This window comes from Ictalurus punctatus, chromosome 3 (assembly GCF_001660625.3).
Source record: "Ictalurus punctatus breed USDA103 chromosome 3, Coco_2.0, whole genome shotgun sequence".
NCBI lineage: Eukaryota > Metazoa > Chordata > Actinopteri > Siluriformes > Ictaluridae > Ictalurus > Ictalurus punctatus.
This window is the reverse complement of record NC_030418.2, coordinates 21,166,858-21,183,455: the sequence shown is the minus strand read 5'-3', so window position 1 is coordinate 21,183,455 and position 16,598 is coordinate 21,166,858. Positions and strand designations below refer to the sequence as shown.

Sequence of the window (16,598 nt, the reverse complement as noted above, 5' to 3'; positions counted from 1 at the left end):
TATTGGCTAGAATTGAGAGAAGTACTCCATGACCAAGACTGGAAAATACTACTGTAAGGAAACAGTACTCATATGCAAGCACAAGCATGTCTTTACCTGTCATCCACATATTCTCTCTCCTGTACATGCCCATGCTCATGGTAGCGGGTTGGTGAACGAGACCTGCTGCTATGCTGTGCCTCATCCAAACTCCTGTAGAGAAACAGAGAGAGACAGGTTATTTGTTTACAAATGTTAGCACTTTTTTTTTTAGCAAATTTTTTCTTTCTTTTTTTTTCTTTTCTTTTTTACAAACCTGTATGTTATAAGTATGGGTGTAGATCAGGATATGGATGATAGTGGGCATGTTCCTACTAAACTCAAGGGACTACCCAATTGTTGCTACCAATATTTTTACTGATATACAAACAAAGATTAGTCTCAGTCTCAGAAACTCCTTCAATTGGATATCTTTTGTACACTTTTCTGGCCACAACTTTTAGTATCTTTAAGGGTGGAATCTGTTTGGCTATCTGCACTTCCGTATGCTAGATTCCAAAAAGGAAAACAACTTGTGACCAAATGAGCTTTTCAGAAAAAAGATATAACCACTGGAAAGAAATATTTTCAGAATCCTATCTTTAAAAGTCAATAAAGAGGCCTGTGTAAACTACTTAATGATGAGTAAAGGAGATAATCTTGTGTCAGAAAAGGTCTGTGATTTGTCATCTTCCATGTCAGTCAAATGACCTCTGTCTTTGAAGATAAGCAGTTCTGGGCCACTTTAATTGACAAAATGTACCAGCTTCTGTAGCATTGTTCTGGCTTGCAACACAACACACTGACATGACATTGATGTCAAGCTAACTGTTTATGTCTTTTAAAAGGCACTCATTTAATTGACTTGGGAAAAAGCCCATTGCTCTGGCTCCATCTCCATCACTCACCAGATAAAAAATATTAGAAGAGAGAGGGATGGAAGATGAAAAAGGTGGGGTAGCTGCAAAATCAGCGAAATATCATGGAACGTTTGGTGCATAATATCAAGCTGTGTATGTGTCGTACTTTAAATAGTTATACTGTTGTAAACTCAAACTCCAAAAATTGTACAATAAATTACCACTGCTCCTGTGCTAAGGTAAAATTAGCTACCAGTTTTCTCTTGCTAATCTACAAGTATAACAACTAGCTAGCTAAACAGTGCTAGGATATAATATCTCCATTTCCCAAACTTAATGTGAGGATTTTGCCAGCAACATGCTTTCTGAAAAACTGAAAAATTAATATCAGGGGCTTTTCTATATGAATTTATAGAAACAGACAGTAGACAGAAAAAGAGGAACTGAAGAGGAGATCGGTGGAAATAACTGGGGAATTTGATTTAGTTTGGGTTTGTAAGGGGTAGTAATTTAGAAACCTGGTAAGTCTCTGTATTTGATGTTTTTATAATTATGTAATTGCACATATTAGTATTTACAGAATATATTACATTGTATTTTAATAGCAATGTATGTAACCTGGTAACAAGAAACAATTTAGTTCAGCAGAGAACCAAACAGAAAAAACATTGTATGGCCAAAAGTATGTGGACACCTTTGTGTCTTTGTATGCTTTAGCATTACAATTTCTCTTCACTGGAACTAAGAGGCCCAAACGTGGTCCAGCATGATAATGCCCCTGTACACAAGACATAGTTTGCCAAGGATGGTTTGGAAGAACTCAAGTGACCTGCACAGAGCCCTGACTTCAACCCCACTGAACACCTGTGGGATGAACCAGAATGCAGACTGTACCCCATCACTGTCTCACCTCACTAATGCGCTTGTAAACTCTGCTCTCAAAATCTTGTGGAAAGCCTAAATCAGGATGTGTCCACAAACTTTTGGATATATATAATCTTTTTTTCCCCTCATGAATTTCTCGGCCTCCAAAACTGACCTGAATAAAGCGGAATATGACATCTGGCTTAGTTATAACAGATATCAAGGAGAGTGTGGTTATAAAGACAAAGGGTGGGCACATAGATTACTAAAGAGTATTTTATACATGCTGAAAATTCGATTTTAAACTCATATCATTAAGAATTTTTTTTACTGTTAACATGTTAGAATACATTATTTGACAAACTTTGTATCTGGATTCTACTGTTATCTGATTTTAACCAAACTTTTACATTTGCAGTAAAATGCAAACGAAAAATGTAAAATGTATTAATTTGAATTACTTGTGCACGTTAAATGCTCCGTCCTACCTCTGCATGGGGACATTCGCAGGCCGTGATCTTGCCCTGCTCTCTGATTCCCTGTGAGGTGATACAGAACGAGAGCGATGATGTGTCGACCTCTGCTGCTCAGGAACCTCCAGTGTAATCCGCTCCCTCTCCCTCTCTCTTTCCCTCTCTCGCTCTCTCCCTCGTTCCCTCTCCTTTTCTCTTGGTCGACTTTCTGCAGCTGTAAGCACCCAAAAACACATAAAACATGCACTAGTGGGAAAAAAAATTACTTTCCTTTTCAAATATTCAAGAACAATTCAATACCATTTCAAATATTCATGCAAAAATAAAGTAGATACCTGCTTCATTCTTTTCTCTAGTTTTCCAGCATCAACATTTGTTCATGAAACAGTGTGTAGCATAAATTCCAATATTTTTTTTAGCTTTGTATTTACACATGTCTATTTTGTTCAGAAAAACGTGCGCTAGCTAACTACACAGACACTGCTGAGCTATGAGCAATTACAAACTCAATATTCTTGGCTAAAGAAACACGACTATAAAATTTTACTTTACATTTGGACTGTCTTCCTAATCACTACTTTTAGTACTCTTGCTCAAGGCCACAGACTTGAAACAATTTAATACACTCAATTTAATGCCTACTTTGTAGCTTTGCAAAGCTCACAGTCGTAACAGATGTGCTGGAGAACGAAACAGAAGGAAAGCAGGGTATCCAGACTAAAACTACACCACCATGCACAGTGATGAGAGAGCCCTGACGAGAGGAGCAGTCTTCCTCACTTCTTATTCACTCTTTTTCCTTTCATCTTTCTCTAGTGTCATCATGTACACACTGTGCATTGTGGTTAAAGTTTAATCTACTTGGCTACAGAGAAAAGCGCTGGAGACAAAACTACCCATGAAGACCCACAAACAAATTCTCTAATGTTAAATGACAGTTGAGTGTGTATTTGCAAAAAAGAGGGATGAAATGTATGGGATGAGGTATCGCATGTCAATCCTATGATATGGCCTGACTTATCAGGTTGCATTGTCTCCAGAAAAACAGCAGACGCTTTCAGAAGAAGAGGAAAGCCAGCTGCTGACTCGTTGCTTCTCTCATTCTATATTCTATTGCACAAATCACAGTATTAGTGTAGAGGTTACTGGCGCCATGCCCCCCCACCCACCTGCAGCCACTACGCCAATACCATCATCATAATCTGATTCTGTGATGCGCTGAGAGCCTGTGCAGACATACACACACAAAAACACATATACAGACAGACACCACAGAGACAGACAAATTGATATATGTACAAGACAGATGGATAAAATAGAGACATCTGTATATGAACACATGCACGTGATAAGTGATACTGATTTTGTTAAATGGAAGAAAAATTACTAACAGATGATTATCAATTTGCATATCTGTTTCCAACTTGTCACTTACACCAGAAACACAAAAGAGATTCATAAACGTATAAAAGGCAAGTATATTCTCTGCATACAATTCTATTATAAACTAGTCGGCCAAATGATTGATGAACATAAGATTTTTCAAAATGATCATCTGGCTGAATAGTTCATAGAGTTAACACAAATGCAGTTTGTCTTAAAGGAGGATTTTGGCAGAAAGGTTTTAATATGTTATTTATCAGGTCATGTGAGATTCTTTAATGCAGTATTGTATTTCATCCTCTGCATTTTGGCAGAATTTATAGTTTTTTGTGTTTCCTTCTGTCAAAAAGTTTGGTCACTAAATTCTCCAGAATGCATTAGCAAAATTAAGTTAATACAAATACAATCACTAAAGAGTACTTCAGATTTCTGGCAGAAGCTTTCTCTACCATTACTTGGCTTCTTTCTGCTTAGCAGAATGCCAATAGAAACAGCCCAACCGCAAATTCCACCTGTAAGACATTTAATAAAGAGGGGTTTTAAACTGGTATTTTAATATCGATGCTTGAATATCTCACTCTGGTGACCACTATAAAACATAACAGTTTTAGCCAAAGACTCCATTTAAAAATGGGCCACATTTCAGTCTTTTACTGAATTGTAAAAGATAATGTGTAAATGTTTTTGTAGGCCAGTGATGATATGCTTCATACTCATGTTAATCAGAATCATTTTACTGATGACAGTATGTAGTGTCTATATGTATGTAGTATGTATGTAGTGTGACGTATGACACACTATACAAATGACACTTACTTTTGAACATGAGCTCAAATTCTGAGCACAATCACACGCCCCATTATGAAACCAGCTTTTTTCTTTTTCTTTTTTCCCCCTAAAACATTTGTTTTTCACTTGAATTTTGATGATTGCTAGATCACATCCATCCATTCATTCATCCATTTTCTGTACTGCTTGTCTTATCCCAGGGGACTCAGGGCACAAGGCAGGGGACACCCTGGACGGGGTGTCCTTGCTATATCGCATTAAAGGTGGAAAAAGATCTGACATGAATTAACGTATATTTTTTTACATCACAATGACCTAACAGGAGTTTTAACAGGGGTGTGTAGACTTTTAGTAGCTCATGCCAATTTGAAGCATATCCATTGAGGTTCACATGAGTGAATCTCCTTATGCGTAAATGAAAACACAAACTCAGGATGTTGCATAGGATACAAATTTTTTCATGAATCCCAGATTTCTTGTCTAACAGATACTGTGTTTAAACAATTCATGAATAAATTAATTAATATCCAGCTTGATAACAGAAGCCTATTGTTGGTCATCTGAGTCATGTTGAACATCTATAGTAGTTCTGATGAGAACGGATAAAGCTGCATGGATGTGTAGCAAACGCTCTTTAAATATACAACTCAAGTCCAATTGTCTTCATATACTAATACCACACATTCCCATACGCTAATAGTACAGTGTTAGACTTCTTGTCCTCCACTCACGCTGCAGCTTTTTAGTGGGTGTGTCACTGTGGGTGTGTCTTCTGGGCAGGTATGGTGAGGGGTGGGGCAGTGGAATAGAGGACACATCATGAGTCTGCAGCTTGTACCAGTGAGGCTTATCGTCCAGCAGAGCGGTCTCCAGCTCAATCAGAATCTGCGATGGGGTGGAAAAAAATGAAGGGAAGTTGATAAGGAAAGTCACAGTAAGAGTGTAGATATGGATACACATGTTCTACTTGCCTCTCCCAAGAAACTGCTTTCCTCATCCTGAACTTTCGGTTGGTCCCACACTGTGATTTCCAGCATGTGCTCTCTGAAGTCCCGCCGGTGCACATGCGAGTACACAAACGTCTGGTTCCACTTGGGCTCCAAAGTCTTTTTGACTGTCTTCGTTCTTCGTTTGCTTTTATCACTGATAAACAAGAGCAAAAGACACATACATAACAAAATCATAGACTGTTGTGGGGAAAAGAAACTTTAAATGTTAATCCGGCGTATAAAACCAGTGAGGTAGATTGCAAATTAAGTTGGGCATAAGGCTTTTTATGCCCAGAATTAAACACACCTGCACTGAAATGGGCATATTGACACAACCCCTTTGGACCAAAGTTACCACCTCAACACCCCTTTCTAAAACTATCTCAATATCAAAACGGTTATTTTCTGGCTTTAAGCAAAGCCTCACAATTACTCAAAACATGAGTTTGTGAATGGTGAATGTATGCTACTTATGTCACTTCAATATTATTAGGCTCCGAACAATTTTATTCACATGATGTGAATGCTACTAAATATGAATCAATCAGTTGATTGTACACCACATTAAATACCACACTCGTTCTGTATAAACACTATGTCATATAAAGCGCATACATGAGTAACACCACCATTAAACAAAAGCACACTCTGCATCAGATTATCTGTGTCTATGGTCATGAAAATGCTGAAAATATTACTGCCCATGATCATATGAGCTTTTTTTTTCTTTTACAATATGATCGCAAAAATGGCATAATTAGTCAGGCTTATTTAGAGCCTGGCTATACATAAATTCGGATTATATATATGAGGTGGCCTGGAGAAACCCACTGGATGTCACTGTGGCTAAATTCTGACAGACAAAAATGATGAAAAACCCATCCATTGACCAAATCCATTGACCAAATGGATTTTTTTTTGCCTATGACATACTTTGACACCGCAACTTTATCTCGTTATGTAGATAAGGAGCCAGTTTAACAAACATGGCTGTAAAAACGGTCAGTCAAGAATGACGATGAGGCTCAGGTTTGTAAAATGCTGTGACTGACATTTACTTTCGGAAATAACACTAGAGAGACTGACATGGACGACTTATGATCAAAGTGATTACTTGTTTTCCAATGTAAACATACAATCATAGATCAAGTGTGTCATATTTACTATTGTTATATTTTATTACATGTTAAATTAAATCAATATATAGCAGCTGCTATAGTCAGATTTTAAAATGCTATAACTTTACTTCTGCAAAGTAGAAACATGTTCCAATTCAGGAAAGCTTGTAGTTTTCCCAGGCCAAGACACATAATCTGGGGTAAAATGCCTGTCTTAATTCTTGAGGAAGAGTATAAGATATATAAGTCTGAGCACCTTCTATCAGGAAGGAAGTACATTTTGACGTAAGGGTTCCTGGGTCGTCCATCCAGTCTGGGGGGCAGGTCTTTGGCCTGCAGCACGTTCACGATCAACTGATGGCCAACTTTATCATACCACATTTTTACCTGCAAGAGACGCAAGCAAAGCTATTTATATACAGCTAATTTGTTAAAAGGCAAACCTAAAACACTGAAGTATGATCATGCTGGTATTGTATTGGTATTGTATCCACCGAGAGTTGTCCAGGGAGCAGCTGAGGAGCGTCTCTCAGACCACTGGGACTTGAAGGGGACATGACGGATATAGATGGTCGCTCCATCTTCTGAGATTCGAAGGAACTTGAGCCTGCTGTAGAGACACAAAGACAACAAAGAAAGACGCCACTAAAATTATAACTGACATCATGCTAACTCGAATGTAGGGAAAAAGCAAATATTTCAGGCCAGAGTGTTTAAAACAACACTCACTAGATTCTAATGGAGGATGTGATGTTTCAGGTATTCTAGGTATATCACTGAAAAGAAAAGAAAAACACACTCATTAACAAGCACAGACACCCCCCCAGACACACACACACACACACACACACACACACACACACACACACACGCACGTAACTGTGAAGACCAAAGGCAGAGTTTAAAATAAATATTGTAGGATAAGCTGTTAAACACATGGACTAATCCAGTCTTTAAGAGTCTATGCTTTCTATGAGGAAACTAACTAAAAATAGGGAGAGATTCAGGAGATCAAATCATCTCATGGAGTTTGTTTTACTTACTGCTAAGATTTATACACCCTATGCAATTATTTGGAGAGAAATCAATGAATACATGGTTTTAAAGAGGTAGGAGGATGGTGTGAAGTACAATATCATGACTAATGATTGAAACTAAGTAGGATAGAAACATAAATTACTGCAGAAGTTCATAATGCTGAAATAGGCTAGACTGAGCAAACACTCATGAATAGATGAATCTAAAACAAATCCTCAGGTCATTTGTTACTGAAATAACACTTGTTTCTAAAAAGAAAATTTCATTAATAATACTAAGAAGATAATGGAGACTTACCCAATGGGCCTTGAAACGACTAATTTAACTTGGGGTTCCGTTTGCGACTCCAAGATAATATTGTAAACCTCCTTCGTGGTTAATCCAGGCAATGATTTACCATTCCACTGTAGCACCTCATCTCCTAAAGACAATAAAACACTATATTGTCAAATTAGAGAAGTATACAACAATTATAAATGTGGACAAATCTAAAAGTTACTAATGATTAATAAATGTTCCTCAATCTCTCTGACTCATGACCTATGATTTTGCCTGACTCCACACAGTATACAATAATAATGGCTGATTAAGTAATTAGTCACAGTGATTTTTTTCTTCTTTTGTAATGGTCCAAAAGAATCTCAGCTCTTGTAAGCCAGTAGCCAGTTATCATCAGCATCGCCAAAACAATCTTGGAAAATGTGCTTGTGGAGTAATGCACTATTGGCAAGGTCTCTAACAGAATGACCTCATATTAAAGTTCATAAACGTTTTTCAACTTTTAAAATGACAATGACTCAAAATACAGCCAGGAAAATGCATTCTGTTAATTTAGCCTACTTGAGTGGCCGAATATTTGTGCAACGTTTCATTTGTTTTTTATTTGTGATAAATTTACAAAATGTTGTGAAAACCTGCTTAGTCTTATTATCATAGAATATTAACAGTAGATTGATGAAAAAATGCAATCCATTTTAGAGTAAAGCTCTGTGTGTAATAAACTAAGGAAAAATCAAAACATGGAATTTTGTATCAATTCAGACCCCTCTTCTTCTTTTTTTTTTTTCAGGGGCAAAACATGGTAGGAATCTCACACAAAGATGTTGATAATAGTACTGCAGAAATGTCTCCTTGTTGCTTATTTAACCATGTGATTAAACTGAAGATGACTTATGATATCTCCCATATTCATTTTAATGAGCTCTAGAGTATAACACAGTATTCACACACACTTATAGATGAACATGATTAAAGCAGAGGTGATCTCACCTGCTCGTAAATGGCCCACCACATCTGCCAGGCTTCCTTTTTTAACTTTGGTGATGAAGGCCCCGAGTCTCCCTGTTTCTGTGATCTTCCCCCCTACCACCTACTCGCACCACAGTACACCACAACACAGCACACAGCAAAATATCACTTACTTGACTTGTGACCTATTACACCCTATATAACTGAATATAATAGGGTATACACTCACCATCCCTTTATTAGGAACACCTGTACACCTTCACATTCATGCAACTATCCAATTAGCCAACTGTTGAAGCTGACATGAAGTCTAAGGTAACCCAAATAACCTTTATTTACAACAGTAGTGCGGCAGAATAACATCTCAGAATGCGCAACATATCAAACCTTGAAGCAGATGGGCTACATCAGCTAAAGACCACATCATGTTACACTCCTGTTAGCCAAAAACAGGGATCTGGTGAATCAGTTTCGGTGAGCCTGTGCCAAGTGTAGCCTCAGATTCCCGTTCTTGGCTGGCAGGAATAGAACCTGATGTACTTGATGTAGCCCATCTGCTTCAAGGTTTGATACGTTGTGCATTCTGAGATGCTTTTCTATTCAGAATGGTTGCAAACAATGGTCATATGATTTAACACAGCCTTCCTCTGACCTCTCTCATCAACAATGTGCTTCCACCTGCAGAACTGTGACTTACTGGTTCTTTTTTTTTAACCATTTTGTGTAAACTCTAGGGAATATTGCCTGCAAATCCCAGGTGATCAGCAGTTTCTAAAATCAGCCTATCTGTCACCAACATCTATGCTATCTTCAAAGTCACTCAAATAACATTTTCTCCTCTTTCTGATGTTTGTTGTGAACATTAACTGAAGCTCTTGACCTGTATCTGCATGATTTTATGCATTGCACTTCTGCCACATGATTGCATGAATGTACAAGTATACAGGCATTCATAATAAAGTGGACACTAAGTGTATATTACACTAGAAGTAAACATTGGGTCACAACTGATTAGGACAACGTTTCAAAACATAATTTTTTTGTCGAGGCATAAAGTTACATTTATCACTTAAAAATGGTCACGGTTCACCGTTAATGTTCAATCACATTGCTGGGATGAGTGTGCTGTCTGTGCTTTTGTGTTTATGTGTGTATTAACGATTGGAATTGTTTTTGGAGCTGTGTGTGTCTCCTAACCTTTAGCCCCAGCAGTGCTCCAGCCTCTTTGGGCATGGCCGTGCGCTTGCTTAGGGTAATTCGGCCGATTAAATGATCACCTTCCTTGGAGGGCTGCCACGTAACCGGATGCTGAGAAGAACAAGGCAGTGATTTAATCCCTTCACAGAGGGAAGTCTCACACAGACACTGCTTTACTGCACTTGGAACAATTAAATTCCATACATAAACTTACAGCTGTATGTTACGTAAAACTCATACTTCACACTATATGCGCACACACACACACACACACACACACACACACACACACACACACACACACACACACACACACACACACTCATGCACACAAAATCCTCAACATAAATGACCTAATTTGTGAATACTGCATGATTAAAAACTACATTCACCCAGACCAGATACATACACTCAGTGGTAGAAATTAACTTTGTATTTCACCAGCAACTTGGCTTGCTATTATCCAGTCAGGATTGTCCCTCACCAAAACATTTCTGCCCTGCATCGTACTCTAGAATATTTTTTTCAATTACAATAGTTGACTTCGTTGCACTATTTTAGATTTTGTGCCATCTATTACATAACTTTCTTATCCAGTCTGTTCACACATGCTGTTGACACATTTGGGTGAATAGAAATCACAATTTGTATCTATCTATGGGATAAACTAGCATGAGAATGGTCAAGCTGATGTAGAGTTTGTGAGAGAATCCCTGTTAGAATGATATAACAAACTCCAAAAAGACAGCATCACATATCCGGAACAGAGGTTTTATTGTGACAGGAAAATGGTGTCTAAACATGCAACATGTTCAGGCCATTGCAAAAACTATAAATCAGACTTGTAATAATAAATCTAAAGCCAAAGGGGTAGTTTAACCATTGAGTTCCAAATTGTACCCACTGATATACAGTATTCATCGTTATAGAATGTTTTGTCCTGATTAAAATGATCATCTGCCATCACCTCTGTGCAATCAGTACCACATGATTAGTCTCATGAGCTGGAAATACTTACATGCCACACAGTGGGATCCAGACGATAGCACTCCCAGTCCCCTGAAACACAGTGAAAGACAGGAAGCAGAGTCAATTGGAGCACAGAGAGCAACACAAACACACAGCGTTCCCCTGACTGCTGAGCCACAGCTTTATGCTAGCCAGGATACACACTCTCCAACCCTGCTGTTTACACTCGCAGCACTCTGTTTATTGAAGATTAGGACACTAGAGTGGTACTCTCTGCCAAGCTGTCACCCTAAAACACGCCCTACTCTGTTCACCCTGCAGGACGACAGCGACTGGGGGGATTTAATGGAGCTTCTGTGCTGGTCAGCTTGTGTTTGAACAGTGCCTGAACAGTGCATTTAGCGTCTTGACAGTGGAAACTTGTGACATGCAACAGTGCTTACATAGACACATAGTGGTAGTCTCAGGTCTTTCCATGACGTTGGCTATGAATTACTCTTGGCATGTTTTATGGAGGGGCACTATGTGTGTGTTCCTCTGAACTGACCATTTTATGCTGAATTCTCAGCACATGGGGCATCTTGGGAATCATGAAAACAGTGCAGTAAGTTCATGGTTTAGCTATACCACGTTTGAAGAATTATGCAAAACTGTACAAGTCAGTCTTGAAAGAAATTTATTTATTTATTTATTTATTTTTACAAAAGATAACTATCAAAACCAGTGCAATAGTTTCTCAGGGACATTTCTGCTCGATGACAAACTGATCAGCTTTTAAAAATATATTAATATTTTGGCAGTGTAGACATTTGTACAAATGCCATTCATATTTTCTTAAGCTCCTGTAAGACCTTCAAGTATTTGTTGCTAACTCAGGCCTCACACCAGACTAAAAAAGGAACCCATACTGAAAAGGACATGGGTTTGTTTGAAATGTTTGACTAACCACTCACTGCTTTCATCCCCCAAGTCCTCCCAGCAAGGCTGCATAACTCTTTGAATTAAAAGCCAAGTCCAGTTGATGTGTATGACCCGAAAGGAAGAAAACGAGCTATGGAAAAAGATAAGGTCTATGTGGCTTACTTACAAGTATGCCAGATGCTGGATTGTATACAGAATGTGTCTTTCTTTAAAAAGACTCCTCTTTTTCTAACCCAGATCTGTTATGAAAAGTGCTGTCCTATAAAAGTTTCTCTAAAATAAAGAACAGTTTTTTTTTTTTTTAATTTATTTTTTTGTTTTTTTACAAACTCACACACACTCACATTAAATGTTAATGCTATCAGCGGTGGATTTATAAACTCACAGACAATCCTGACAGAAAAAAGTCATTAGCAACCATATGACATTATAAATATGAGACCATTTCAGTGTAGAATATACACACTCTACAGGAACAGCCACTATTATATTCTTAGAAATATATATTCATATATTTAAATTAATAACAGATTAGAAAAATTCAAATTGTCACACAAGTTGTTGTTTAGCTTATTTTCACAGCTGTTTCGCGTTATATTCCCATGATCGAGATGCCCTCTCAAGTGCAAGATCTGCCAGGAGGCAGCATCAGATGAAGATTTACAGCTAGTGCTTGAGTGTCCCAATTACTAACTGCATTGTTTTAGAAATAGAGAAAGGCAAAAACACTGATTTGATTCTAAAAACCGATGTTTACATGTTTCTAGAATAAATTTATTTTTACCCACATTGGTATTAAAATACATTAGGCTGATTTCCTTTCCTTTCCTTTCCTTTCCTTTCCTTTCCTAATACTACTGTATTCGGAACCACTGCAGTTTCAGCTAGTACACATGCATAGCATATACTGAGTATAAATCTCCAAAACTTCAACCTTCAGTAACAAACGACAAACATCTGCATTTTACATTTGAGTACTACTGATCACTAGTTCAAGTTCCACTTATTATACTACTATGAGTCAAAACAAATCCCTCACTCACATTATACATTAATCCCAAAATGTCATTCTCAAAAATATCATTCAACATATTTCGGAAACAACATGTACAAATAAAACAAGAGAAATTCATATCAATACATATCAATCATCAGTCCAACTCTGCTCATATCCTCTGTATGGAACTATCAGACTTCTTACTTACTGTGTTAATGAAATCTCTGAGTCTGATTAAGTCCTGCTACAATGATAACAATGAGTTGGTGTACTGTTCATTCTGTTTCTCTCTGTGTGTCTGCAGTTTACATTTCATCTCTGGCTTGTGTTGATACGCTGACCTTTTATGTCTGTGTGCAACCACTTTGTCTGGCAAGCAGCATGCTACCATGAGCACACCCTTCCCTGCCCTACAGTCCTTATTAGTTTAGCTCATCTGTTAAATAAATTATTGATTGTACATTATATAAGCAAAATGATATACTGTATCCTTGCTTGGCTAAGAGTGAAATCACAATCAGTTTACAGTGTACAGGTATGGTGTTTAATATTCTGAGCTTCCTGTCTTCCTGTCAGATACAAGTGAAAGTGATTCAAATCCATATTCATATTAAACACTTTTCAGAACAGGGATGTATGTCAGAGGCCATCCCATTTTTATGCATATTGATAGATTGGAGGGAAATGTAAAAAGTTTTTTTTTTTTTAAAGTAATTTATAAGAACAAGATGTTTAGTGTGTTAGGTTACACAAGGATACAAAGATAACTGAAGTTTGGGACAACTTCCATTTTCCTATCTTTAAATTTCCATCTCTGCCTTTTGTTCCTCGTGAGAGATTTCACACCCACCACCTCCCTGTCTCCTCCCTACTATTCAACAACTCCTACCCAAATCTGTTCAGTCGGGGTCTGGCTGTCTAGTGTAAAGCAGAAGCCGCCCAGAACTCCTGCACAAGTTCTCAAAGTTCTCACCCCAAGAAAGTTCCATGATCCATACCACACAATTGATTTGCAAATGTTTTCCATCATCACAATTTTAAAAATAACCCAGTAGAATATGTTAAGTTATAAATATTGAAAAAAATAGCAGTTAAAATGCATTTCCCTTTCTCGTTGCGATATAAATATTCTGGGTGCAAATCTGTTCTAACGCAGCCAGACTGCTTGGCAAATCCTTGCTTATTCTTGATACTGCTGTTATAAGCACCATTTTGGAGACAAGATGGTCATGGGCAAACTTGTTTTCCAGAATATATTTTATATTGTTTACATATATTGGCATACACCCATATTTTTTTATTTTTTTATTTATTTATTTTTTTTAAAAATATTTTGTAATTGCACCTTTTTTTTAAGATAAACTTTAAATATGATACTTTTTTTCATTAAAAAAAAAAATCATAATCATGAGACATGCAAACTTTTACTCTTTACTGTATTTTTTAGATTAAAAATTGTTGAACATATATTAAATAGTAAAGAAAATGGAGCTTCTCAGTGCAGCTCACCTCTCTCACTGATGCTCTCGATCTCTCCATCCTCACAGCTAGTGTACTCAGGCGTGGAGCCGCCTTCCTCCTCGGAGCTACTGACTGACATTTGCCGCTTGTTCCCTCCACGCTTTGACTTGTAGGGGCGGGGTGGGGGAGGCCGCAGGCATTCTGATTGGTCAGAGCTGAGAGAGTCATTACGCAGCATGCTCTCAGCTTTTTCCCGCTTGGTCTTACGTGCCATACCAGCCGAGCCTGGCTCCAGGTGGCTCGGCTGAAGCTTCCTGTCCCTTTCAGGAGGCTCCCTGAGTTCAGGGGTTCCGGTGGGCGCAGCAGGACCTACACGGAACCCTGGGGCAGGTGGCTGAGGGGCGTGGTTAGATTTAGGAGCTTGCACTGCAGATCCTATTGTGCCCCCCACGGTCCTCTCCCCCATTACCCCTTTCTGTTTGCTCTCCAGAGATGATTGGCGCTCCTCTGCCCACCTCCGGCCTGTTCTATTATCTGTGACCGCCTCGCCAGTTTGCCTCTCAGGCACGCCTGTCTCCACTTGTCTGAGCCATGGTGCTTTTGGATGCACTCTTTTCTCCTGCTCCATCGGCTGGGCCTTGACAGGATGTTGTGGAGGGTTAACCTCGTTTCGTTGCTCCTCTCGAGGTGGCCTCTGCTCACCCTCTGTCCTTCTCAGCTCCCCTATACTTCCCTCCAGGTCAACATAGCTCTGGTCCTGTGATCGGGCTTTAACCAGACAGCGAGCCTCTCGACGAGCCTCTCCAGCCTCCCAGTCCTGTGTAGGTTGCGAATGGAGTTTGGGCAATCCCCTGCGCCTCTCCGCTCTCTGTACTGGCTTGCCGTTCTGGTCTGAGGTTGATGATTGCTTTTTCCTGGTAAAGCAACAAAAGTGGAGGATCAGAGAGACTGAAAATAGAAGAGGGAGATATTGTGCTTCACAAAGAGCACATAAAAGGATTGCTACTCATGAATTATACATATTATTCAGATCTATGCACAATGTGATTCAAACGCATGTATGACAAGGCAATAACCATAATAAGTAAATAGCACCCTGAGGAAAATGAACTGAATGGAAACTAATTTTTTATAATTCCTAGCGAATAAACACCAACTGTGTATATTATCCTGCACCGAATTTAGCCTCCTGTTCCATGAGACTTTTATTTATTCCAGTACGCTAAAGTAAATATTTCCTACTCTATCTTAAAACTTCATGTAGTGTGATGAAAATACAGCAGAAGAAATAATCTGTCTACCCAAGAACAAAACCGAGAACAAATATCAAAATTTTAAGAGGAAGGAAATTTAGTGAGTGTCTTCTTTTTGAAAGATTCCATTGATAAAAATTGATTTTAAATCACTACAACCTTTCTCGTGGCGGTTCACTGCGGGATCGGGATGAAGGCATGTCGGCCTGTCCAGCAGCAGGGCCTTTGCTTGTATTTGTGGGCAGCTGGTTGTCCTGGGCAGTGGAGGCAGAGGAACCAAGAGGAATCTGAGACCTAGAGCGCACTTTCTTGTCTCCTGCTGGATCTGCACACCTGGCTGGCTCGTTTACTGCTGTCTCCAGGGCCGTAGACTTTGCCTTTGGCCCCTGTTCTGCAAACCATTCCCCTGAATTAGTGAGGATGTCCTGCTGCTTACGGCACTTGTTACATACCCACATCACCTGCAGAGAGCAGAGCACTGTAAACATGCTGAGCTTTAAAAAAAAAAAAAAAAAAAAAAAAAGATTTCACCTAGATAGCATATTGTCTAGACATAGAGAAGCACCATAATAAAATCATTTATTAATAACATACATATTGCAAAAGCTCAAACAAAATGATAAAGAATAGCCTAAATCTTTGTGGAACGTACAGTGAGGGAAAAAAGTATTTGATCCCCTGCTGATTTTGTACGTTTGCCCACTGACAAAGAAATGATCAGTCTATAATTTTAATGGTAGATTTATTTGAACAGTGAGAGACAAAATAACAACAAAAAAATCCAGAAAAACGCATGTCAAAAATTTTATAAATTAATTTGCATTTTAATGAGGGAAATAAGTATTTGACCCCTCTGCAAAACATGAGTTAGTACTTGGTTTAAAAACCCTTGTTGGCAATCACAGAGGTCAGACGTTTCTTGTAGTTGGCCACCAGGTTTGCACACATCTCAGGAGGGATTTTGTCCCACTCCTCTTTGCAGATCTTCTCCAAATCATTAAGGTTTCGAGGCTGACGTTT

The 16,598-nt window shown here is 38.5% G+C and overlaps 1 protein-coding gene across 5 annotated transcripts in view; it reads right to left on the bottom strand.

The window, feature by feature from the left end:
• Positions 1-16,598, bottom strand: part of LOC108263499 (regulating synaptic membrane exocytosis protein 1) — an 83,444-nt gene that overhangs the window by 20,171 nt on the left and 46,675 nt on the right. For 3 of the 5 annotated variants that reach the window (XM_017464347.3, XM_053679740.1, XM_053679741.1), the window contains exons 4-17: positions 15,738-16,039; positions 14,374-15,239; positions 10,996-11,036; positions 9,978-10,088; positions 8,802-8,901; positions 7,830-7,953; positions 7,224-7,270; positions 6,989-7,104; positions 6,751-6,881; positions 5,359-5,530; positions 5,119-5,272; positions 3,385-3,441; positions 2,231-2,429; positions 97-192 (exon numbers count right to left, since the gene is read on the bottom strand). In XM_017464347.3, the coding sequence (XP_017319836.1) occupies positions 97-192; positions 2,231-2,429; positions 3,385-3,441; positions 5,119-5,272; positions 5,359-5,530; positions 6,751-6,881; positions 6,989-7,104; positions 7,224-7,270; positions 7,830-7,953; positions 8,802-8,901; positions 9,978-10,088; positions 10,996-11,036; positions 14,374-15,239; positions 15,738-16,039 (2,516 nt within the window). Of the gene's footprint in view, positions 1-96; positions 193-2,230; positions 2,430-3,384; positions 3,442-5,118; positions 5,273-5,358; positions 5,531-6,750; positions 6,882-6,988; positions 7,105-7,223; positions 7,271-7,829; positions 7,954-8,801; positions 8,902-9,977; positions 10,089-10,995; positions 11,037-13,072; positions 13,259-14,373; positions 15,240-15,737; positions 16,040-16,598 lie in introns of those variants that run through there. The other 2 variants (XM_053679739.1, XM_053679742.1) reach the window with 2 other exon arrangements.